At 37.5% G+C, this 26,396-nt stretch overlaps 1 protein-coding gene across 2 annotated transcripts in view; it reads right to left on the bottom strand.

The window, feature by feature from the left end:
• Nucleotides 1-2,119: 2,119 nt before the first annotated feature.
• Nucleotides 2,120-26,396, bottom strand: part of setd3 (SET domain containing 3, actin histidine methyltransferase) — a 30,298-nt gene continuing 6,021 nt past the window's right edge. For both annotated transcript variants that reach the window (XM_051868398.1, XM_051868399.1), the window contains exons 5-13: nucleotides 25,044-25,116; nucleotides 23,232-23,488; nucleotides 15,939-15,997; nucleotides 13,375-13,489; nucleotides 12,028-12,102; nucleotides 10,981-11,147; nucleotides 8,626-8,711; nucleotides 7,918-8,078; nucleotides 2,120-5,233 (exon numbers count right to left, since the gene is read on the bottom strand). In XM_051868398.1, the coding sequence (XP_051724358.1) occupies nucleotides 4,769-5,233; nucleotides 7,918-8,078; nucleotides 8,626-8,711; nucleotides 10,981-11,147; nucleotides 12,028-12,102; nucleotides 13,375-13,489; nucleotides 15,939-15,997; nucleotides 23,232-23,488; nucleotides 25,044-25,116 (1,458 nt within the window). In that variant the 3' untranslated portion in view covers nucleotides 2,120-4,768. The remainder of the gene's footprint in view (nucleotides 5,234-7,917; nucleotides 8,079-8,625; nucleotides 8,712-10,980; nucleotides 11,148-12,027; nucleotides 12,103-13,374; nucleotides 13,490-15,938; nucleotides 15,998-23,231; nucleotides 23,489-25,043; nucleotides 25,117-26,396) is intronic.

The raw sequence follows: 26,396 nt of genomic DNA on the forward strand, positions 1-26,396 counted from the left end.
CGGATCACAAGTGGACGATGCTAAATACAGGTGTAAACAGAGTCTAAAATGTTTTTAGCTTGTCCACTTTCAAAGGTAGATGAAAACTCATTCGTTCTGACTGCTTTCATAGTGTAGACGCTCGTGGTCAAATGCGTTCGAACAGCCCCAAAAGACCACCTACTCTCCGCCTACTGACCTAATGCGTAAACGTTATGAGAAGCGCGCTAGCCAGATGGGATTTAAACTTTGTTGGCTGAAGACTCAAGTTTGGGTTGAAGAAGGAAAACGTACCAAGCACAATGTTCTCTCACCATTCCTGATTTCTAACACACACTCACCGCATTTGCCGTGGTCTTGCAGCTGTCAGAGCAGAAATGAAAGCTAATGCTCTCCATATGTTTTTCCATCATTTCCGGGTACATTCATATATAAATTGCACAAGCTTATTCTGTCCATTTGACAGAAAGATCTGAAAAACCCATACATTTATACCGCCCATAGACCCTTCCCTTGAAGAAATGAGAACAGAAGTGGTTGGAAGTGGACAAAAGAGATGGATTAACATACCAGGTGTAAACGGGTATGCGTCTCCCTCGTCCACTTGTGGTTCAATCGACCAAAACGCATCTTAATACCAGGTGGAAACAGGACCTCAGAGTTAAAACTGAGATTAGAAGAGGGTCAAGTATGAGTCAAGACAGTTCAAATGACCATGAAAATAAGGTCTTGGACTTGGGACAGATTTGGGACCTACAACAGTAGGATACTACAACACTGTTATCAAAGAACCTCCTCATCACAAAGTATTTTTGCTGTATTTTGACTGTTGAGTTGCTATATGCTTATTTTGGAGGTTTAAAAAGTTACATTATTGGTTTTTATAGGTCTCGAATAATAGGGGAGAAATTAAGCACTTCTGGGTGGTGTCCAAAACTGAGGCTATGTTTTATTATTTATTATTTGCTCTATTACTACATCACTAATCAAAGTCAATTGTGACATTGATCATGTGACTGTTTACAGATGGTCAGATGTTGAGAGCTGCGGTCAAAAAAGTAAGTTGAAGCCCCAAAAAATTCATTTGAATTGAATTAGTAGTCTCAAACTTTGGACTGCATTGTCTTCTGAAAACAATGTTTTTTTCCCCCCATGTCATCAGGCTGTAAAACCCTTTCTGGAACATTTCTTTTTAAGCGTGCAACTTAAAAAGTCATCTCTTCATGTTAACAGTATACCGGTCGGGCCTCCACCACTTAACGTGCATGTAAATGTGACCTCTCAACCTTAGAAAAAAGCCCCCCCTCTCTCAAGTATGGCACATGTATTGGTAAATACTTGCATGACAATGGGCCCTCCGCCCAGGGCCTGACGGCATTCTATATTAATAGAAGTGCTGTATATTATTCATAGGCAGAATTACTTTGGTGGCATGGTCCCAGGCCAAAGGGAGCTCCATGCACTTCTGCTCTCAGCCCTGACAAGAGGAATACTAACAATACCGGACATGTGCAGGGCTGCCCGAGTTTACCACTGCCCACACTATCGCCCATTATAATAATCTATTCAAGGATTAAAGGGGTTTTATCTTGAAGCCTATGAATAATGAATGTGGAATTTCAAAATTTAATTGCCCCGAATTAAATGATTCAAGATAATGTTTCTTTTATAAATTTGTAATGGGGCTTGGGGGGCAAAGAATGAAAAAATACATTAAATAAAACCTTTTTTCCCCCCTTCAAATGAAACGAAGAATGAAAGGACAATGGACGAGTGCCCTTATGTCTCTTAATGGAAATTTTTTTTTAAAAAGGCCCTCTTAAAGACAGATAGACAGGTCAAAGATTTGAAGAAAAGCACTCCACCTTATTTGATTCTGGTGAAAAACGCACACAACTTTAATCTTGGACTTGTCATTGTAGACAGACTCTAATGGCTTTTACCTATACAGTCGTACTGATGTACTGGGAGTCCACCATGTATCTTCTTTATGGCTAGATCATGTTAAAGATTTGAGAATAAGTGTATTAAAGCTGTTAGCTTTCCAAAGCTATAAATCTATATACAGAAGCAGCAAGAACAATCGGCAGACTTTCATACACTCAAACATCTTTCAACAAAAGCAAACCAATCTGAAAAGTATATTGAACAGCGCTGTTTATGGGCAGAACACTTTAAACGTAATGCAGTTTCAATTTCAATATATGCATTTTCAAAAGGACAACAAAACACTGTGGGCATATTTCGATTAATTTCTCATCACCTAATACAAGTCACTACAGATGGATCATATGACTGGGTAGAGACTCTTAAAGGTTTAGTTTTCCCAAAAATGAAAATTCTGTCATTAATTACTCACCCTTTTGTCGGTCCAAACCCGTAAGACCTTCTTTCATCTTTGGAACACAAATTAAAATATTTTTGATGTTTTTTTTTTTTTTTTAATCATCAACAGAAAAGCAACAAAATCACCACATTTAAGGTCCAGAAAAGTAGTAAAGACATTGTTAAAATAGTCCACGTGCCTACAGTGGTTCAATATTTTTTGTGTGCAAGAACAAAACAAAAATAACGATATTAATCAACAAATTCGTCTCTCCCTTATCATTCTCCTACGCTGTTTTCGTTGCAGAGCTTCCAGGTTCTACATTAGAATGCTGACTCAGTATTGGCCGGCTCTGGTCACGTGAGCAGCATGACGCATGCGTGTGATGCTGACGCAGGAGCCGGCCAATAACGAGTTGGCGTTCGGACGTAAACACGGAAGCGCTGAACTGCGTTCACTGCATCAACTGCTTACGAGTCTGACAGGGGAAGAGATGAATTTGTTGAATAAAGTTATTTTTGTTTTGTTTTTGCGCACAAAAAGTATTCTCGTCACTTCATAACATTAAGGTTGAACCACTGTAGTCACGTTGACTATTTTAACAATGTTTTTACTACTTTTCTGAATCTTGAATGTGGTGATTTCATTGTTTTCTATTGAAGATAAAAAAAAAAAAAACCCTCTTGGATTTCATCAAAAATACATTAATTTGTGTTCCGAAGATGAACGAAGGTCTTACGGGTTTGGAACGACATGAAGGTGAGTAATTAATGACAGAATTTTCATTTTTGGGTGAACTAACCCTTTAAGATTTAACAATGTTCACCCAAAAAGCAAAATGAAGTCATCATTATTTACTTAGCCTCATGCTATACCAGAATTCTGGTATTTATATTATTAGATTATTTAAAAAAATGCAACTCGGATATTATTCATTTTAAAATAACTTTTTGAAGAATTAGTTATGCTTTGACAGTTCATAGTGACCAAGAGTGGTAAAGCTCCAAAAAATAAAAAATAACCATACGATAGCTCTGTGTGAGGAAAAGATGCAAGATTATCAATGAATAATGACTTTAATTTCAGTCTGTTCCTTACCTAAAGCTATCATATGGCTTCAGAAGACATGAAATATAGTGCACAAGTTGCATGTATGGACCACTTTCATGAAGTTTTTTGGTGTGGCAGCCCTTGGTTATCACAAGCAGTTTCAAGGTCCACTAAAAAACAAAAACAAAATACAGATTTGAAATATTTGGGTAAGTGAATAATGGTAGAAGTTTCATTTTTGGGTGAAATATTCCTTTAATTAATAGTCCCCAATGTTTTGTTGTTTGACAGGAACAGTTTTGCCTTGTGGGAGGTGCACATCTGTAAGTGCACAAGGTCTTCATCCCGGGATCAATATTTCTATATCTGAAAACCAACTAAATGACATTCATTAAGGCTTAAAGATGACCACAATAGTTGAATGACAAATGCGAGAGAATTTTGCAGTGAATAGTTAAATAAAAATACTTAATCCATTAAAAATAAGAAAAATAAAAACTGATTTCCCAAAGATCCAGTTTAAGAAGTTAGTCCTCCGAGATCATAGTCTCCAACTGCAAATTTGTCTCATTAGCACATAAGAATTAAAATGAATATATATATACCATACTGAAGAGTGAATGGTTTTAACACACAAACTTAGAATTACATTCACAGCAGAGAGTAACCATATGGCCACCAAAAACCTCTTATCCTCTGGTTAAGGTTACAACATTCAAAACCGGAACTAATGTTCACTTTGAGAACGCACTGACTGTGTCTGAAGTGCGTGAAAAACAAAACTGTTTTGGGACTAAAGTCTTATAAGTAACCTTACTTTTTAGGCGAGTAAAGTAACTAGCGTGCAGCAGTGATGATCTATTCCCAGATCAATGTCAGAACATAAGAGTAATGATTGTCAAGTGCCACTAGACGTCAAGCATGTTTCTGGCATGATCTACAGCAACAGCTGGTTAGAGAGAAGTCAGCATTTTAGATGACTAAACAGAAACATCCTTGGCAACGTTACCATGTTAAAGTCTTCAATATATATATATTTTTTTCTTTCATTTTGTGAAGTCCGAGCAAGCCTTCATCTAGACAGGAGTCCATATGATTGGTTACTTCCTCACCTTGTTACCAGGAACCTTTCTGGCAGCACAAGTGAAGCTACTACAAAAGAAAACAAATGTGGCACTGATTAAAAACTCAAACGAAACAAAAAAATAAAACAACAGGCTTTTTATAGCTTGAGCTAGCTCATACTTAAGCTGCATTTATTAAAAAACAAAAACAAAAACAAAAAAAAAAAACATTTAAACTGAAATCCTCTGCTTTTTTTTGTTTAGAAAGCTTTTGCTCCTATTTGTGAGTCTCTTAAACAAAAATAAATAAATAGCAGGAACTAAGATTGCCACCGTACTCTGGTCATGACTATTTGCCACCATCATTTGGTTCATCTTCAGTTCGTTTGGTACTCAGGTCATGCTTCTCAAACTCGCTCCCTCTCGCCACCGCATCACTTTCTGGAGGATCCTCTTGAGTACCATTGAGATCTTTACACTGTCCGTTAAGAACAGGGGTTTTAGAGGAGTCCAGGCAGGCAGCGTCTGGCTTGATTTGGGCCAGAGTCATCTCCTCCTGAACATGTTCATCTTCTTCTTCCAGTTTGCGCAGGATGATGGGGAGTTTAGCGTCTGCGTTCTCCAAAAGGGCGATGTCGCTTTCTTCGTACAGTGGCAGCGGGGCCCCTTCGTCCAGCTGCTTCTGGAAGTGCAGGCGTTTGGCCCGACCGCAGGACACGGCTCGCTCTAAAATCTCTTTTTCTGCCAGCCGTAGCTTTATAGCAATGCGGGAGTGCAGGGACAGGTCGGGCTTCTCCAGCATGGAGCGATCCTCCTGAACAAGACAACAGCAGATCTTTAAATAATGGCTAATATGATCATTATTGTTAACCAATCAGTAGCAAATTAACTGCTGGATTACAAAATCAGTTATCATAACATTTTCTGCAGTTTTCTATATGGTTTTAAACAGACCCACAGTCAAAGCCCTCAAGTGTTAAAACATTGGGCAAGAACTAACGATTATTTTGAAAATCTAAAAAAAAATAAAAAATAATAATAATAATTTGAAAAGAAAAGTTTTTTGTTTTGTTTTGTTTTTTTTATCAAAAGAGACATAAAGACAAAGATAAAGATTTCTATTTCATATAAATCCTGTTCTTTTGGATGCTGAAAATTCAGTTGCCATCAAAAAAATGATTACATTTTAAAAGATATTAAAATAGAAAAAAAGTTATTTTAAACTGTAAAGCTTTCAATTTCAAAAAATGATGTTCTATTCAAAGAATACTGAAAATATTTTTTCCTTTGTAATTACATGTCAATTACCAGTCATTAGAGTATTAGTAGACTGTCTGCTTAATACTGTATCTGCTAAGATTATTTTGATGCTCCCCTAACACATTCTACTGACTGTAAGTAACTTTGCAAGTACATGTCAACTTAATCTTCTAATCTAACAGTCTAATACTCTAATAAGAGTTTGTTGACATGTAGTTGCAAATTAATGAAAGTTAAGCCCTAATCAGACGGGACAAGTTTTCTAAAGTTTCTAAGTTTCCTAAACGTTCAAATGTTTGAGTTACAATTCTTATCACCCGACGTCTGTGATTTCATGTACCGATTCGGACATGACTAGCATCTCTGTTTATTAAAAAAGTGGGAGAGTGTGTTCTCTAAACGTGGGAATTACAGGTCAAATGTTGTGCTTGCGTGCATCAAGTATGACATATGTTTTTTTTTAATGAATTACTTATTGATATAACTTTATAACTTTATTATTTATTATAAAAACCCTATTTAAATAAACATCACATTATGTAGTTTATAAAAGTGGCTGTTTATAATAAACCCACATAAGTCAGCAGTATAATCTAGAATAGTATCTTACCTGACACTGATATTAAAGTGGGCAGCCTTCGCAGTTTCCAAGATTCGGATCCATTTATTAATTTTGTAATTTAATTTTTTCGTAGGATACCATCCATATTGAAATGAAAGCAAAGCATACAAAAGACTGGTGCGCAAACGGTAGCTCCGGTAAGTTAAATACACATGAGGAGATGCGTTAGTATTGGGGCTGCCCACGACTAAAGATTTTTCTAGTCAACCAGTAGTCATTAATTTAACCGATTAGTCGACTAATCACACACACACACACACGTTATATTATATATATATATATATATATATATATATATATATATATATATATATAAGCCATTTAAATCATAATAATGAGCCTTTAATTGCCTATATTTAATACATTGTCTAATCAGTGCTCAAGCACATGCTTAAAGCTTGCCACAGTGCACCGGCAAACGTAAGGATTATGAATGTTGTGTGAGATATAGATATATTTCTCATGTCTGTGAGGTGGGTATACACTGACCCCCAGTTTCACAGACAAGGCTTAAGCTAGTCCTAGACTAAAATGCATTTTGTAGCTGTTTTAACTGAAAGCAACTTGCACTGACATATCTTAAAATATGTCAGTGCCATTGTTTTGTCTCAAGATGCACACCAGTAATGATTTTCTAGGGCAGGTTTATAAAAGCTACTTAAATATTCTAATTGAACTAAGGCCTAATCCTGGCTTAGTCTAAGCCCTGTCTGTGAAACTGGGCCTGTGTTTTGGTTTATTTTTTTTTTTTAAGCGCTTAAACCCAGAAAGTGCATCATGTTTGTTTTCTTTATTTTACAAAAGCACAGTGTTTTCTTGTTATTGTTAGTTTACACAAATAAAAGTAAACCCTTGTAGCAGTTTCTAATGATGTATTACTCTTATCTGTATAACCAAAAATGACAGAGAATTTTAAGTTGTTTCCGCTGTTGTCAGGAGAAAATGCAAGTGATAGGCAAACATTTGGATATCCTGCCCAACATACTGTAATTACCACAAGGACCTGCCATTAACGATCTGTCCCCCATAGACTGTGTGACTTCGCCACAAGTTTTTTTTCTTTTCTTTCTGCGACTAACCGATTAATAAAATTTTTGGTTGACTAAGCCAAATATTAGGGGGCAGTCCTAGTTAGTATACAATATCGGCAATCACATATTAGCATCCAGACAGGAATAGATTTCTCAGAGGACTGTTTAAAAAAAAAAAAAAAAAAAAAAACCAGTAGGTAATTTGTCCTGGAATTTTTACCAAGGTTGTGTGAGGGAAAAAAAAAAAAAAAAAAAAAAATACATGGCAGATTAGGACAGGATTAAAATCAAAGTATGCCTGTGAAACACAAATTTCTCTAATGTCCTCCATGAAAACCAAGTCCCGTCCAAATAGGGCTTGAGTTGACATGTAGTTGCAAAGTTACTTATAATTCGTAGAATGTCTAAAGTGTACTTTCGAAATAAAGTGTAACCGATAATAAGAAATGTTTCTAGAGCCGCAATTCGGCATATTAGAATGATGCTACCTTTGTTCCCTATGTGATTAAAATGTTTAAACAACTTAAAGATGCTTTGTAATATTTGGGTGAAAAGGTCAGAGATTGTTTGACATTGTTCCAGCACCTCTGAGCTCGTCTTGTAGGTTTTGAGAAGCAGCGCAGCCCGTGTTTCCAGGAACGTCCACAGCTTGATTTCGTTCTCCCAGCTGACAGGGAATTCAGTGTTGCCCAGGGTGAAGATCTTGTTGATGGCGTGATCGCCCACCAGGTAGTCCCTGAGTTCCTCTGCAATCAGAAATGCACACCTCTCTGGTTAAGGGAGTAATCTGCTGTGCTAGTGAGCCGGCAGGTCTGATCTGCGACGATTATGTAAGGTATGATTACATGGCTGCTAACGAGATGAAAGGGCTTGCCGAACGAGTGCTTCGCACACGCACACCGCTGAATCCTGTCACACCAGTAAAATAGAAGCCCCCAGCACAGGGGCTGTGCTTAGTTTAAAAATTAACATAAAAATTCTGAATAATGTATCAGCTCAGACTTAAGAGGTCTTGCCAGAGGACATGGCCTTGCTTTATGGGATTTATGACAAAAACTTCTCCTACATGGGTGCTAATAAATATTTCACTGTCTCTGGATCAGTCCTTCCACACATCTGCCACACTGTCTTGATCAATGAAACACCTGAGGGGCACTTGTTTAGGGTCCGTTGTCCTGTCTAGTTTAGTGTAAGTATGTGATATGGAATAAGGCATCTCACTTCCTGTTTTATGGCCCACAGGTGTACCTTAGTGCCAGGCTTGATGGTATCAGGACAAACAAAGATGCTTACCTTCAGTCATGCAGAAGACACGCAGGAAGGCCAGGAGCTGAGCGGATATGGGCGGCTCGCTGCAGTGCAGGGCAAAGATACTGGACCTGAGGAGGAGAAGAACCGGAGAGGGTTCAAAGCTGGGTGTTACACCAACTGACTCCCCCCCCCGACCTCTCTCAAATTAAACCCCAATTAACTCCAACGGAACGGGCAGGTGCTAATGGAAGCCTCCTGCCTGCACGAGACCGCGGCGCTGCTCCCCGTCACATGACAACTGATTGATCTGAAGCGATGAGAGGCCACTGAACCTGATGCATTTTTAAAAACACGCTCAATCATTTATAATTTACCGTTTAATTACTGGAGCATATCTATGGCCTCTTCCTGTCTGACTTACAGTGGGATGAAAAGAAGCATCTTGACTCTGACCTGAATCAAAAGGTAATTTCATATGGGCCTGTGTGGATTTTGTTTTTGAGACTTCAAGGATATTGATCTGTGTGACAGAAAGTTCACTGATAGTATTATGGCACAATAGAAAAGGTTTCACAGCACTGTAATTATATTACACCTGGATGATGATTCTTGCAGCAGTAAAACTCACTACTGAGATGTCTAGGACTGAATCAGATGTTAACATGAGAATATCTTACACAATACATTTACAAAAAGACAAGAAAATGCTTTTCTAGTATATGGTTAAAATTTAAATTACATGTACACTGCCCTCCAGTGCTGATGTTATTTATGAGCTAATAATAATAATAATAATAATAATAATAATTTCCTTTTTATTTCGTTTTTTGTTGTTGTTGTGTAAATTTGATTTATTAATTTATTTAGATTTAAAAAGTTCTCATTAAACTAAAACTTGATTACCATGGCTACTCAAACTTCCTATTCACTTGGAAAACTGTTATAATCAGGGCTGGAAATGGCTGAGATTCACTGGGGGTATTCACTTGGGAAGATGTTTTATTCATTTATTACTTTTAAATGACTTTTCAGATGCATTTAAATATAAATCATCTATAATCTATTAATGTTACACATATTTCATGTTTTCTCCAAACAATGTTTTTTTAAGTATCAAGACAGGCACATGAAGACAATGAACAACATTTATGAATTGCGTGTGGCACAAACATGCTCATTCAACAATCTCTGCTTGGAGAAAATGACCAGTTTGATTTTAGCCAAATTAAAGATACATTGTGTAGGAATCTGCATATGTGGTGCATGATAAGTTTAACAGGTCACAACAACTTTTTAAATACATTTGTCCTCAGGTTAAAAAAAAAAAAACTAGAATATTTTGGATGGCAACCTCTTAGTTTAGTGCTTTGAAAATCAACAATTATTAAACGCATTTAAAGGTGAATCCAGTTAAGGGAAATGAAGCTAATGTGCATTCTAAAAATCAAAATTTGGATAATAATGTATCTAGAATAGGCCTATATAATAATATTGGCATCCCTTTTCTTAAACAACGGTTAAAAGAGTTGAAATGTGACATTTATCATTTCATAAAACTTTTTGATTTGATGGTGCTACCATAGACATGGAGTTGTTGTTGTTTTTTTTTTTTTAAACCACATTGCTACCTAAATATGTAATTCTTTTCTAATATAAGAATTCTTTGAAATAATAATAACTGCTGATTATATATTTGTTTGTTTTTTTTCCAAAATTTAAAGAGTACCCTATTAATGAGTTGGCCTCCCCCTTCCTCTTACAACATGTTTCATCACATGAAGTTATGATGCTGTTTCTACTCAATGAGCTGCAAGACTCTGGAAATTGAGAATCAGTGTTTTTTTTGTTTGTTTTTTAAAAAAATAGAGATTAAGATTCTGAACAGACAACTAAACAAAATAACATGTAATTTATGAGGTTCTGACAAAATGTTAGTTGCTGCAGTCCATTTAAAACATATATACACACATTTAATTTGAATTATTATTTTTTACTTTCGTAGGCTATTGAGAGAATAAAAGATAAACCTTTCATTTCCCTAAAAAATTAATTTGAATGTATTATTATTTTATTTTTTTAATTGGTTTAAATAAATGATTCAGTCATAAAGACTTCAATTGTTTCATTACTGGATATATTTCTTGAATTAATGAGTCAATGAAAAATACATTTTTAACAATCGCCACCTACTGGTGTAACAATGTAATTGATACAAAAGGTGATTTACTCTATAGATATCAGTGTTTATATCTGAATTATATACTTTTATTGTTTTTAACTTTTTACTTTTGTAGGCTATTGAGAGAATAAAAGATAGAACTCCCTTTCATTTCCCTAAAAAAAATGTAAACAATTTCTACATGTGGACTGGATGTCATTTCTGTACAAGATACTCACGCAGGAATCCCTGCACGTGCCAGAACCTCGGCCTTCATGGCATACAAACGCTCGCTCTTGCTCACACCCAGCTTAATTTTCACACGGTCGTGTGCGTTGTCCTCAAAGAAGAAACCGTTGTGGATCACAAACTCTGCATTGGATCTTGTACCATAGAATATGTAGATCTGAGGGAAAACAAAGGGGAAGACATTTGTAATTTGACATTACTACAATAAAGCATAATTGAAATATTGCATACACATGGACACCTGGACGCACAGATCTATGGAAATGGATGCAATATTACACAGTAGCAATTTAGCCCCCAAAACTTCCTTCCCACAACTACCGTCCTTTCAAAACACTGCACACGTCTTTCCCTCAACAATACATCCACAAAATTTACAGATAGTGCTGTGCAGAGAGTGTGTGAGAGAGAGAGATAAAAAACATAGTGCTAGAGAGAAAGAGAGGGGTGAGAGAGAAGCACAGTTCAATCCCGTCCACAGCGAGTTCTGGCCCAGTGCGAAATCAGCAGCAGGAATCAGGGATCAAACGGCTCTGTACGGAGCGACACTCCCGAAACGGCCCCTCCTACTCCCCCCAACGCTTGTCCGAGTCCCACACGCCGGCCCCCGCACTCTCTTTCTTCTTCCACTGGCTGTCTCTGCGAATCTTATCAAATAATTCACATTCTGGAGAGAGAGGGGGTGTATACCTGGCTTGTCACTGTGTGCCCCGCATATCCGCTCTCCCCATGGCTGGATCTGAATGCCTCCGCTCTGATATTACCCCCGGGCCTTCGTAATGGCCGCTGGCTGATAAATGCATCACGGATGCACAAGCATAGAGCAATAGCACGAGGTGAGAGTGCACGAATAGAAATTGAAAATGTACAAGTGCATTAGGTGGACAGTGCATGGTGCGAAATCCACCCGCTGATTTTTGTCAGTCGCATGGAGAGATATGAAATTGTCCGAGATATTTCTGCTGTAAAAGACCAATGGTCATCCTAATTGTTACCTGAAGATGGTTAAGTTCTTGTGATGGTGTTGTAAGACTCACCTGTTCACCCTCTTTGTAGTCTTTGAGAGCTACGCATTCGCATCGGTCATCCTCTAGATTGTAGCCGGTTGTAATCTAGAGCAGAACAGAAAAAGTCTTGTTAACATTCACGTCATGTACAGCTACAGCAAAAATATTAAGCAACTGCTTGATAAGAAATATGAGACCACAAACTTTTAAGTGGTAGTGTATAGGAATGATATTTCACATGAACAAATGGAGAATGTGTTTTCATTTTTAAGTTTTCTCAGTTCCAGTGTTGGCATTGTTACTGCTTTTTGTCTTTGTAGGGAAGTATTCTTAAGCGTCGTATGGAATAAATACATAAAAACCCATTAGTGCTTAAACTACAAATGAGATGTGCTCCCTGAATGTAATTTGAGTGATAAAAACATTTTCGACCATGTTTACACCTTCACAGTCCATTTATTACCAGATCACTGGAGACAGATATAATTAATATCAGGTGTAAAACAGAGCTTGAGTCAACTAAAAACCTGTACCTTTCTGGGCTTTTCCCTACTTTAAAATGTATAAAATGTGTTAAATACAAACAATCTTTAATTATTTATCTTTAATTCTTCTTTTAAATATTTAATTATTTGTAAAAAAAAAATAACAATAATCTTTAAATGTTAAATACAAACAATTAGGAACCAAAACTGCAAGGCTATTTCAGGAAATATTTCTGTCAGTGGGAAAAGATAAAATGAAACAAAACAAATCAAAAGGACAAAATTAACAAATGAATGGCACTAATTAATGGTTATAGAGCCAACCTATTAAAATAACACCCTAACAAATACAATCCTTCACCATTAAATCTTTCAAAATTGTATGAAAAACACTGCTACAAAACATACAATATGTTTTTATTAAACCTTAACCAGGGGATTACCAGAAAAACATTTCATTACACATTTTAATGACCGAGATTTTCAATGCACATGATAATTTGAAATAAAACTTCATTTTAAGATATAAGTGCATTACAGAGTCATATGAACAGAGGCGATATATTGCTCTGTGGCAAGAGCTGCTGAGCACAATCAAAGACAAATTATCCAAAATAAATATAAAAGATCCCTTGGGATGAAGGCATAATCTACCGAAAAAAAAAAAAAAATATCACATTAGACTTTGCTCCCGCATTCCTTAAAAGTTAATGTTTTTTTCCCCACTGTACTTCAGGATTGCAATACAAGTGAAAGCACTGTAAGCATGCAGGAATATATACATACATACATATAAATGGCCGAACTGAATTGGGTGCAAAAACCTTCTGCTACCCATAAATTATTTGATGGGGAGCTCTGTATTGGTTTTGCAGCAGTGCTGCGGACTCACCAGGCCATTGGTGTGGTTGCACATATCCCAGAGAGGGATGAGGGCCAGTGTGACCCGACTTCCATCTGCTGTAGGAATCTGGTTTTGACGAGTCATCACAGAAGACACTGCCCACCTGATATACAAATGGCTTTGCTTCATTACAGATTCAAAACACTACTAAAATTGCTGCACATATAATAAAGGGAAATATAATGGAAAACAGGAATCCTATTGCCCTTTGAAAGGGTTAGTTCACCCAAAAATGAAAATTCGGTAACACTTTATTTTAGCGTCTTTTAACTAGTTAATTAGCATGCATAATACTAGAATATTGGCTATTTATTAGTACTTATTAAGCACATATTAATGCCTTATTCTGCATGACCTTATTCTACATTCTTAATCCTACCCAATCCCTAAACTTAACAACTACCTTACTAACTATTAATAAGCAGTAAATTAAGAGTTTATTGCGGGAAAAGTCGTAGTTAGTGAATACATGTTCCCTATATTAAAGTGTTACCGAAAATTCTGTCATTAATCACTCACCCTCATGTCATTCCACACCCGTAAGACCTTCGTTGATCTTCGGAACACAAATTAAGATATTTTTGATCAAATCCGATGGCTCGGTGAGGCCTCCATTGACAGCAAGATAATTAACACTTTCAAACGCCCAGAAAGGTACTAAAGACATATTTAAAACAGTTCATGTGAGAACACGCTTTGTAACATTAAGGTTGAACCACTGTAGTCACATAAACTGTTTTAAATATTACTTTAGTACCTCTGTGGGCATTTGAAAGTGTTAATTATCTTGCTGTCAATGCAGGCCTCACTGAGCCATCGGATTTTATCAACAATGTCTTAATTTGTGTTTGGAAGATGAACGAAGGTCTTACGGGTGTAGAACGACATGAGGGTGAGTAATTAATGACAGAAATTTCATTTTTGGGTGAAGTAACCCAGTTTAAAGTATATCTATGTTATAATTAATAACAAAATTCTATTTCCAGTCTACCCAAAACATATATGGACACTAAGCGGCAAAAACAAGTAATTTAGATAATATCTTCATGGTATTTACATTACAACCTTTTAGGGTGCTTTCACACTTGATTCGATTGCCTGGACCGAACCCGAGTTCGATTGCTCCCCCCTCCCCCTACTGGACTGTTTTCACATTATATTATTTGGGTCTGAACCGCGGTTCGTTTGCATCATCAAACCAGCAGCTGTTTACTCCGTTGCTTAGTAACGACGGCGCAGGAGAAGGCGGCAAATTGCATAACGTTGCTCTCCTCACTTCAATATTTTTGTTTTTGAATTGTTGGTTTTGTTCATAACGGCACTTTTCTGAGTGAAATTGAATATTGAATAAGAGAGGGGGGAGGGGGACTGTGGATGGGGATTGATTTAGTGCAACTCCTCGCCATCTCTTGTTCGCAGCAGACTGATGGTTGGAGGGGGGTGGTTAAAGGATTAGTTCACTTCAGAATTAAAATTTCCAGATAATTTACTCACCCCCATGTCATCAAAGATGTTTATGTCTTTCTTCAGTTGAAAAGAAATTATGGTTTTTAAGAAAAACATTCCAGGATTTTTCTCCATATATTGGACTTCAACGGCTACCAACAGGTTGAAGGTCCAAACTGCAGTTTCAATGCAGCTTCAAAGGACTCTTTTTTTATATGGAGAAAAATCCTTTTCGACTGAAGAAACAAAGACAAACATCTTGTATGACATGGGGGTGAGTAAATTATCTGGAAATTTGAATTCTGAAGTGACCTAATCCTTTAAGGATATTCTGATTACGAAGACAACTAATTTTTTCTGTGAACTAATTGTCTAGTAATGTGTGTGAACAAAGTAAATGGGGTCAATTTTGATTTCTTGTGGACTTTATTGCATCACTGCTCATGTTTACACACCATGGCCTTTAGTATTCTGAGTATTAGTATTGCATTTCACATGCAAAAATTAACTAATCAAAACAGCGGTCGATTGCATACAAAATTCCTGAAATCTTAAGGCCAAAGAGAGGGTGGAAAATGGTCATTTAAACTAAATTACAACTGAAAGAAAATCTCCTTACATTACAAGTGGACTTCAGATTTAATATGTACAGAATACAGCTGCTTTATTAGCCTACATATCAGGCAATATAATGACCTTAGATCTGAATTTGTCCAGAAGAGGGGAAAAAAAAAAAAAAAAAAAGTCTTACTTATCTAGTCTAAATAATCTAGACATAATTTATTAAAAAGAACTTGAAGTCCACCGAAGACAACATTAGCTGTGACAAGACGCTATTCCATTCTCTTCACACATTACCCAACGGGAGCACAGACTTGCATCATATTCAACAATCTGAAGATGAAAGGGGACCAATGATAAATTATTCCTTCACAGATAATTTGGTGCTAATGAAAGAACAATGAGAACAAACGCCTCATTTTTAAAGGCCATCGCGTAGCCCTACAACCAACCTACGGCTCGTCTTCCTGCTCATTTCTTTTTTTGAACCTCAGCAGGGAAGAGAAGTTCCACTTTTTTTAACATGGCAGGACATTTCAACCAACCTGTAGTCGTCAAAGGTAAAAGCATCCTTCAAGGGCAGTTTGCTGGCGTTCGGATGAGTCTGGGAATTGAAGATGAAGAACACAGAGAGTGGAGGGATGGAAAAAGGAGAAAAAAAAAAAAAAAAAAGAGTAAAGGACAAGAGAGAAGGAAATATGGAGGTAGAGGGAGAAAGGAGGAAAGAAAGAGAGAGAGGGAAAAAAAAAACACAAATCAGTCAGTGGAATTTCATTATGTGGCTGCCTAACAGATCCTAACAAGAGTGTAGCCAGGCAAAGAGCGTCCAGTGGTGCTATGCAAGGATCATGGTGGCATTAGCCCCCCATACATCACTGTCAACTTAATTTGTTGTGCCCAGCAGCCGTCATAAATCTGCTTCATCAATTTGTGTGACAGAGAGCCACTGGTGCCACAGAAATCTACATTTAAAGCCACAGACTCGGTCCCTCCAAGGGCTCATTTGCAGCGGGTGTCATGGAGAGGGGAAAAAAAAAAAAAGCTACAATCCCGTAGAAAGGAAAAAAAAAAAAAAAAGTAGGGAGCAAAGAATGCCAGGGTCTAATTCAGCCGGCCCGTAGCACCCTCCTGAACATGCAAAATGAGCCATAAAAATAGACGTAGGTATGAAGCTGAGAGTGAAGGATATTCTTCTTTTCCCCCACAGGTGCTCTCATGGCTGTGTGTGTGGTGCTTGTCCTGTGAAATGAAGCACTGTACTCCACAATGAGGTACCGTGAAAACCGTAATGGTGCTGATATGTATATAACACAATACATCAAAAAGCTTGCGCTCGAATATCATAATCACGACTCAGGTGATCAGTCCATCACACAGAAGGAGTGATAAAATTGCCCAACAGACACAGGAACCAAAACAACATAAAAGAAAATGTGAACGTGGCAGATTTCAAATGACATAAATCACTTACAGATATGAATACAAAATAACCTCCTTAATAATAAAGATGACTCTTTAACATAAGGGTTTTCATCTGTAAGATGTAATTTTTTTTAAAGAGTTCTGCTTATGTACGTTGCAAAAACATAAAATTGAATGTTACATCAATATTCAGAAAATGTTTAAAAATGTATTTATCAGATGTTTTTACACAAATATCTGATCAAGGCTCATGCAGACACATTGTGCCAAGTTTGACATTGACACTTCTCACAAATCTCGTAAACCAGGTTTTCCCAAACTGATAAAAAGCTAACAGATTAAACCATAAAAAGTCAAATTAAAATAAATGCATTCAAAGTTAAACTATTTAATTTTTTAGTAATTGTTTTCAGTATCTGTTTACCTGCATGTCATGTAACCATTAACCTACATCAAAAAACTGGGAACATGTGAATGTGTTAAATTGAAATATTAACTTAAAATATTTATTTGAAGTACACCCTAAGATTAAGTCAAAGGGGTTTGGCTGACCAAAAAAATGTTGGGAATCCCTGCTGTAACCGATCGAGACTCATCAAGCGTGAATATACAAAATTTAGTGAATAGCATCTTCAGAAGACTGCTTTTATGATGCTTTTAAATGCATGCTATATGTTTTTGTTGTATGGAAAAGAGCAGCATGAACACTATGCAAAATATCTCCTTTAGTGTTCCATGGAAGAAAGAAAGTTATATGAGTTTGGAACAATAACAAGGTGAGCAATGATGACAGAATTTTTTTTTTTTTTTTTTTTTTTTTAAAAGGATCTCTTTCAAAGGGTTAGTTCACCCAAAAATGAAAATTACCCCATAATTTACTCACCCTCAAGCCATCCTACTTCCTTCTTTCAGCTAAACACAATCAGAGTTATATTAAAAATATCCTGGCTCATCCAAGCTTAATAATGGGAGTGATTGGAGGATGAGTTTTTGAAGTCCATCGATCATAAAACATACCCCACGCGGCTCCAGGGGGTTAAAGGGTTAGTTCACCCAAAAATGAAAATTCTGTCATTAATTACTCACCCTCATGTCATTCTACACCCGTAAGACCTTCGTTCATTTTCGGGAAAACAAATTAAGTTATTTTTGATAAAATCCGATGGCTCAGTGAGGCATGCATTGCCAGCAAGATCATTTCCTGTTTCAATGCCCAGAAAGGTACTAAAAACATATTTACAACAGTTCATGTGACTACAGTGGTTCAACCTTAATATTATAAAGGGACGAGAATACTTTTTGTGCGCCAAAAAAAACAAAATAGCGTGAAAAAGTGATGGCCAATTTCAAAACACTGCTTCATGAAGCTTAGAAGCTTTACGAATCTTTTGTTTTGAATCAGTGGTTCGGAGCACCAAAGTCACACGATTTCAGTAAACGAGGCTTCGTTGCATCATAAGTGTTTCGAAATTTTAATAGTTCACTTGACTTTGGCAGTTTGATACGCGCTCCTAACCACTGATTCGAAACAAAAGATTCGTAAGACTTCAAAGCTTCATGAAGCAGTGTTTTAAAATCACCCATCATTGTTGAATAAAGTCGCTATTTTGTTTTTTTGGCACACAAAAAGTATTCTCGTCAGTTTGTAACATTAAGGTTGAACCACTGTAGTCACATTTTTAAATATGTTTTAAATATGTTTTTAGTAACTTTCTGGGCATTGAAACAGGAAATGATCTTGCTGGCAATGCAGGCCTCACTGAGCCATCGGATTTTATCAAAAATATCAGCCATACACATCTAAAAAGCGTCAACTTCCGTGACGTAGTACACAATACTATGAAGTTCTACACTACGCGTGGAGTACGTTTTATGATCGATGGATGCCCTTTTTTGGACAAAAACTCTTACTCCAATCACTCCCATTATAAAACTTGGATGAGCCAGGATATTTTTAATATAACTCTGATTGTGTTTGGCTGAAAGAAGAAAGTCATATACACCTAGGATGGCTTGAGGGTGAGTAAATTATGGGGTGATTTTCATTTTTGGGTGAACTAACCCTTTAAATACAATGTGAAGGTTTCCAGGTAGTGTGCTCCCTCACAGACGTCTCGGAGACATACGTGTACTTACTGGAAAGAGGGCAAAAACTCCTTCTGTGAACCAAGCTGCACCATTAGGCTCGCAAACTGAGGAATAGAAGCATTAAATGCAAGCGCTCAGAAGTAGTGGCTAACTTTTACCTTCCACGTCTCTCCCCATTAATCAATTTCCCTGACACTAATTGAGCCCTGTATTCCTCCTTGCTGCTCTGGAACCCACACACACTTAGCGAAGACGGTGATACAGTGTGGTCACATCATATCTTTGCCTGTAACTCAGTGCGTCGGCAGAGTAGAGTCCAGTTTTGAAATTGTTGTTGCCCTACAGCAGAGCGTGAGAACATGCACTTCGGCTGCCCCTGCTGTGAGCAACCGGGCAAAGGTGAGACACACTCAGGTGGATGATGGTCTACAGGTCAGCTGTGATTTTATAAAGCATGACATAATAACAGAGCAAGGCCTGACCACTTCCTTTTTCATTTCAACCCCAATTCTAGGAGCAGGCTGACTTGGAAGCATCGCTCACGTACGCTGACGGACAACCATTAAAAGATAAGCGCTGGGTAAAGCCGGCAAGTCAGAATTCTGTGTCCTGGGTTTGAGCCTCACATTGCAGATGAAGGGAAGTGGTTCATGTATGGATGGGAGAAAAAAAAAGCATATTACAGGTTTTGAAGGAAGTAATAGGGCAAATCTCCAGAGAGAGTCAAGCGGTTCTCTGCAGACGTGTTGCTGGAAGATATGCTGAAGCCAGCTAAACAAAGTAGAGAAAAAAAAAAAAAAAAAAAAAAAAAACACACGTTTGAGCATCGGTAACCATTACAGGCCACCTGAAAAGGGTTAAAGCGCAGTTAATGATATTTTCAGTCCTCTGAGAGCCAAATACTCGAGTGCCCAAGTACCGTAATAGATTCAATTAAGGCAATAATTAGTTGAACAGAGTGATAAACCTCAGGGGGAAGGGCGAACCTGGCTGCAGAAAGGCCATGAAGAGTTCCGCCCGGACCCCTCAGAGCGCTCTGGGTTAGGATAAGGCCTCTAGTCTGGAAAAAACGTAGAATGTGCGCACGTACAGAGGTAGTTTGAGAGGAAATGGAGGTAGTTTTAGACGGCACGTTTGATGAGGTGTAGTTTTCGGAGATAAAGGGCAGCTGCACCGCTGCAGGTTCAGCTTGTGATGCATTAGCATCACCAGAGAGAGGTAATTCATCATGTGCCACAATGGCACCGCGGCTCAGAGAGAGACGAGGGGGGAACGGCCCTGTAAATCAATTAGAAAACAAAAGCTCCCACCACGAGTGCCTGCTCTCCTTAACGAGGACGGCGGGAAACGCGGCTAATTGGCCAGTGGCCTCCAGGAGGTCTTTCTGGAGCCGAGATTCCCCAAGCACCCCATCCTCGCCCTGGCCGGTATTAGAGAGCTTGTCATCAGTGCGCATGCTGAGGTTCAAACGGGATTGATTTTACTTCTAACTTCCGTTACATCAACAGTTTCAATGCTCGACTTTGTGCACTTAATGCTGAAAATTATGAAACAAACGCATACCTACATCGTCGTTCAACATCGCAAACTCTCCCTCATTTTCCGAGCTGCATCAGGAAGGTCAGACAGATATCTTCTCAGGTGCAGAGAGAGGGGGTGGGATGAGAGCGTACCACTGGGACCCTGTTCATTTCTCATCAACAACGGCAGATGCAGCACACCAAGGTTACTTTGCATTCGCTGCATACCGGGGTCACCTTATGAGGTTCACCTCCCCCACACACACACACATCCAGCCCCAATGAGGAAGGCACGGTTATCATTGGTCCCCCGCGGACACGGGAGGCGCTTGGATACTCCTCAGAGGGTGCTCGGCGTTGACAACAGCCTATCCCTCTTCACACAGGCAAATATATATAAAAAGCTCCTCAATTCCAGCAGGTGAAGGGCCTTGCTTTCTCAGTTCTTCCTGAGGAAAAGTCGGGAGGAGGGGGGAGGCAGGGACCAGATAAAGCAGTCGGTGGGAGGAAGTAGAAAGGGGGGGCTGGGGTTGTCAGTCATGTGTGGAAGGTACATTCAGGTCAATTCAATTCAAAGCCAATGCGACAAGCTAATTTTCCAGCCCGGTCATCTGCGGCCGCCTCAGAAGAGAGGCTGACATTGACAGTAGTCATTACAGTGACACTGGCTCCCAACCTGAAGAACCGAGAGGAGAGGAGCGGACAGGACACTCACCGAAGGGCCGGCAAGACAACCCTCCCCCTCAACTGAACCTCTTTAGAAAAAAAAACAAAAAAAACAGAGCTTTATATGAGCAAAAAGAGTTATGTTCATTTCATTCTGAACTCCTGCTTGAATGCACAGAGAATGAATCTTTCTGTTCATTAAAAGGTTTACACAACGTGATCAGTGTGCAATTCATTACGCCAAGAGGTCATCAGGTCCTCCAGCTTTACTTTAGCAATACAAACTTTAACCAAGTTCATTTCAGAAGAAGTAACATTTCATTTAGACCAGTACCCTTGAAAGCCTAACTCACTTCTGCCACCTAATGGACTACATATTCAAATTGAAATCATTCACTACATATACAAATTGATTAACTTTCTGATGACTGATGCCGACGGCTTAAAGTAGCAGATGCATATATTTCAGTTTATTGTGTTTCCTGTTATTTGTCTCAGTCGCTGTATAGAAAACAGTATAAATACACTTGATTAAAGTTATTAACAGAGTACGAGAAACAATAATACCGCTCCTAATTACACTCCCACCCCCTTTTATAAACTAGAAAACATTTAATAAAGAAAATGTCAACAGATTTGCAGACAAAATGACAAATACATTAACTATTTGCATGAATATTTGATGCCTTATCTTGACAGTAATGTGAAATATTAGTTTCTTTTCCCTAATTGACAGTCATCTAATGAAAGAAACAAAATGTACCGCTCAAAGGTTTAGAATGAAAATTGGGGAGAACTGGGAAGAGCATATTATTGCTTCCTTAATAGCTAAGAGGAGGTCCAAGAAACGGGATAAAATTTATTGGACAGATCACAGTCCCGTTGAAATGAACTGCCGTCTCAATGTGTCATTTAATAATCATAAATCTACATATTCAAGATTTGCATCATAACACTGAAATTACATTTTATAGTAATATCATGCACTTTTTTGTAAACAAAGTGGGAAGAAAATACGTTCTAGAACTTACCAGGTGAGGCAACAACTGAATATTAAGCATAGATATTTGACTGGACTTATTCAAAATCAAAACTTATTTTTGTTTAGTGGTGGAAACAATGAAATATCTACAATCAGACATTTTTAGATCAGAAATCACAAGATTTTATAGTCTAGAAGTACATTTCTATTCAATTTCCTATTTCTATATAATTTCTTACATTTATAATTCCTTATTGTAACCGAGCAGAAAGTATCATATATTTATTATCATATTCTTTTCTAACACTAAAAATCTAAAACTTCAGGTATGCCATTATTTAAAAGAAAACTAATTCAAGCCTACTTATGTTTTGCTTTGAACACTACTTTGAGGGATAAACATCTCCCCCTGCTGGTCAAAGATGGCCACTGCAGCACTGTCTCAGAGCCATGTCAATGGCAGCTTATCAGGGGCCCTGAAATTGGGTGCAAGAGGGCATTATAAAGCTCCTTTTACCCATCTCCAATGTGCCTTCAACGGCAGGGATCCTTTTAAAACTGGATTTCCTCACCTCAGCAGACAGCAGTGTAAAGGACAGCTATTCATGTGGCTAGAGAGTCTGAATAACTTGTCGCGCTGATTGCTTAAAAAACCCTGCACTCAAATGGCTTTCAGTCCATGTATGAGACACAGATAGGGCTATCAGTCACCGCACTCATCAAAACTGCCATACGTAGGAGTACAACTCTATGAGTTTACTGAAGAAAGTTTGTACTTTTGTGTACTTGTGATATATTCAGGGACATCCATAGCTGAAATGTGAGACTAGGTGCTGAAGTTAGATCTGTATTAACAGCTGATGTTATTTTTCTCTGAAAAAGTAGGTAAATATATGTAAAACAGTATACAATAACCAATTAAACACTTGATCACACCACACTGCATGTGGCCATCAACAAGAGGCTTTATTGACTTAATGTTTTTAAAAAGGTTTTTATGTTTTTTTGGAAGTGTAATCATTCAGGCTCAGATAAGATTGTTTATGGTTTTCACTTCCTTTTAATTTGTCACTGTCTAATTTAAAAATCAAGCCAAATGAATGAGTCAAAAGAATATATATGCATGCACACAGACAGCTGAGAGAAGATGAATGACTTACGTGGATGACTTTGTAGAAGTATGCGTACTGCCGCGCTGTGTTTTTATATTGACTGAGCACATCCTGTATGGCTTGTGTGGCCAGCAGGTGGCGCACTTCTTCCTCTTCAAAGTACAGGGGGGTGTCGTAGTCAGCAGGCAGGGTCTTGATGTAGGGCAGCCAGGGAGAGCTGGGATTAGCCCGTTCACATAGCAAGTGTAGAGCCAGAGTCACATTGCCCATGGCCTGGAGAATCCGGTCCTGACTGTACAACGGCCCTGTGAAAAAAAGGTTAAGTTAGGGGTCTGTCTCCAAATGGTTTCCAGATATTAAAACAACTAAGGTTTTGATGTGGACCCATGTTTAATTGAGCAGAAATCTTGGTTTGTTTGAAAGTGAAAAGAGTTTATATCAGATCATGTAACCCACAGTAGTTACATTTTGAAAATGTACCACTATGCAGATGGTTTGGATAACAACTAGTGTTGTTATTGTTAAAGGATTAGTTCACTTTCAAATGAAAATTACCAAGCTTTACTCACCCTCAAGCCATCCAAGGTGTATATGACTTTTTTTTTTCTGATGAAAAAAGTCAGAAAACAGTTCATATTTAACAAGTTATGAAGTAAAATATCTAGCTTCCGCCAGACCACCTTCCGTATTCAAGTTACGAAGAAAGTGTAAAACTCTCGCAGTTCAAAAAGCTTATGCTATGTCCTACGCTTTTCCTTATTCAACTTACAGAAAAAAAATGTAACTGACGCGACACCAGTTTACACTTTCTTCGTAACTTTAATATGGAAGGCGGTCTAGCGGAAGCTAGATATTTTACTTCATAACTTGTTAAATATAGATTTTTTTTTACACAAACGCATGGCTTCGCTTCAGAAGGGCTTTATTAACCCTCCGGAGCTATGTGGAATATGTTTATGATGGATGGATGTGGATGGAGACCCTTTCTTCAGCTTCATACTCGTTGGCCCCGTTCACTGCCATTATAAAGCTTGGATGTGTCAGGATATTTATTAATATTTCTCCGACTGTGTTCATCAGAAAGAAGAAAGTCATATATACCTAGGATGGCTTGAGGGTGAGTAAAGCTTAGGCTAATTTTCATTTGAAAGTGAACTAATCCTTTAACTAAAACTATTAAAAACTATTTTCAGCAATTGAAATAAAGATGAAAAAAACAACAACAACAACAACAACAACATGTAAATATTAGACGAAAAACTCAGAATAACTTTACTAAAATTTAGTTAAAAAAAAAAAATTACTAAAAAACAAACTGAAAAAATAAATAAAAATATTAAAAGATGGAAGCACAGTACTAAAACTTAAATTAAAATAAAGAATGAAAATATAAAAATAAAAACCAATAATATAACAGTATACAGTATAAATAATACTAAAAAACAGCACTGGTTCTAACTCAAATGTTTTGTAAGTGTGAAAATGATAATCAACATCTACACAATAGAAGGACAATTTTTAAATACAATAACAATAAGTTATAAAATAAAATAAATATAACATTATAAACAAACAAGTGAACATAACAAAAATATCATAGAAAAAAAAATTGTTGTATGTTTGCCCCACACACACACACACAAGTCAAATAAATTTTCTATGGTAATCGACAGCATTCCACAGTCTCAGTCCCTGTCGATGGAGCTAAAAGCTGTATCTAACCTGGAACATTAAAGTAATATTTCTATAAATGTGGTAAATATTCTAAATGAGGAGAGAAATATTTGCACATTTCAATGTGGCGTGTCATTGTCAGAGTTTAAGGTCAAAGACTGACAATGCTAAACTAAGCGAACTCACCGAGGACAGAGTTCTTGGCGGATTCCACAGTCATCAGCATTTTTCTAGGGATCCACAGGAACAGCTCCTCAGCCTAAAATGGACAGAAAGCCTGTTATGGTCAAAAACATACATTCAAAAGCACCAACTGATACAATGTAGAGCTAAATTTAGTTTGATTACAGGGCTAGTCATTTCCTGACACATTCAAATTTCATTATTTTAAATAGAAACCTTTGAAATGTTGTGTTAAACTACATTTTATAAATAACAATTAGCAAAAAAAAAAATTGAAAACTTCAATAAGACCAACTGTAGCAGCCATTTAAAACCACCCAAACATTGACCCCAATCAAGTCTGGAGGTAAAACATGACCAATCAATAACCTCTATAAATCAATCAGCACTAAAAATATTCCACCCTAAAGCACTAACAAAGATAATGGTTAATTAAAAAAAAAAAAAAAAAAAAAAAAAAAAAAAACTATAAACACTTCATTAAGGCCTGTAATTAAAACTTGGTCAAAAGCCATCAAAAAGGAACACAAATAATTTCGTACTTTATCTACTGCCAACATACAAGTTGGGTTACTTTCAGCCTTCAACAGGATATATGACAGAACGCTCTGTAGGTGGCAGAAAAAGCCAGCACATCACACACATAATTTGCAATAGATCTAATCTCGATTATTTCCAAGTGTGTGTGATGCCAAGAACAACATCAGAATGAAGCCAGGTTTATACTGTAGTTTATTTTGGCTAGGAACAGCCCATTAGGACTACGTTCACACTGTCAGTCCAAATCCGATTATTTATTATCTGATTGGAATCTGATCTAAAAATGATGGACTCTCCACATTGTGTATCCCAACTGTTCAGATGCGATTTGTGAGTCCCATGCGGCTCTTTTCTTTTCCGGAATATCTGCATTGGTTTCTACTCCAATGATGTTGCATTGGTGGGTATACGCCAAAAAAAAAACAAAAAACTGCAGCAACACAGATGTAGCCTTATTTACATCATGACAATGAGTAACTGCCGCACTGGACTACTGCATCTTATGAGGAAGCAGCAGAAAGTTAGGAAGCTGGTATGTGTGGCTTTATTCCATGCTATCGTCTCCATGACCATCGGTTTCAAAACATGTCTGTCATATCATCATTTTCTGCTCGTCCAGCACTTTGCAACAACACAACCTTGTTTCTGCAGCAACTTACAGCATGCTTCCTATAACAACGTTGGACGTTTATGTTTTACGTGGCGTGAGACAGTCACGTACACCATGTGAAATCTGATTAGAGAGGTCACACTGGATTTTCATGTGATTTTTTTGCTGTTCACCCTTGATAAATCTGTTTGGATTGCAAAATGGAT

Source organism: Ctenopharyngodon idella, chromosome 17 (genome assembly GCF_019924925.1).
Source record: "Ctenopharyngodon idella isolate HZGC_01 chromosome 17, HZGC01, whole genome shotgun sequence".
Classification (NCBI taxonomy): Eukaryota; Metazoa; Chordata; class Actinopteri; order Cypriniformes; family Xenocyprididae; genus Ctenopharyngodon; species Ctenopharyngodon idella.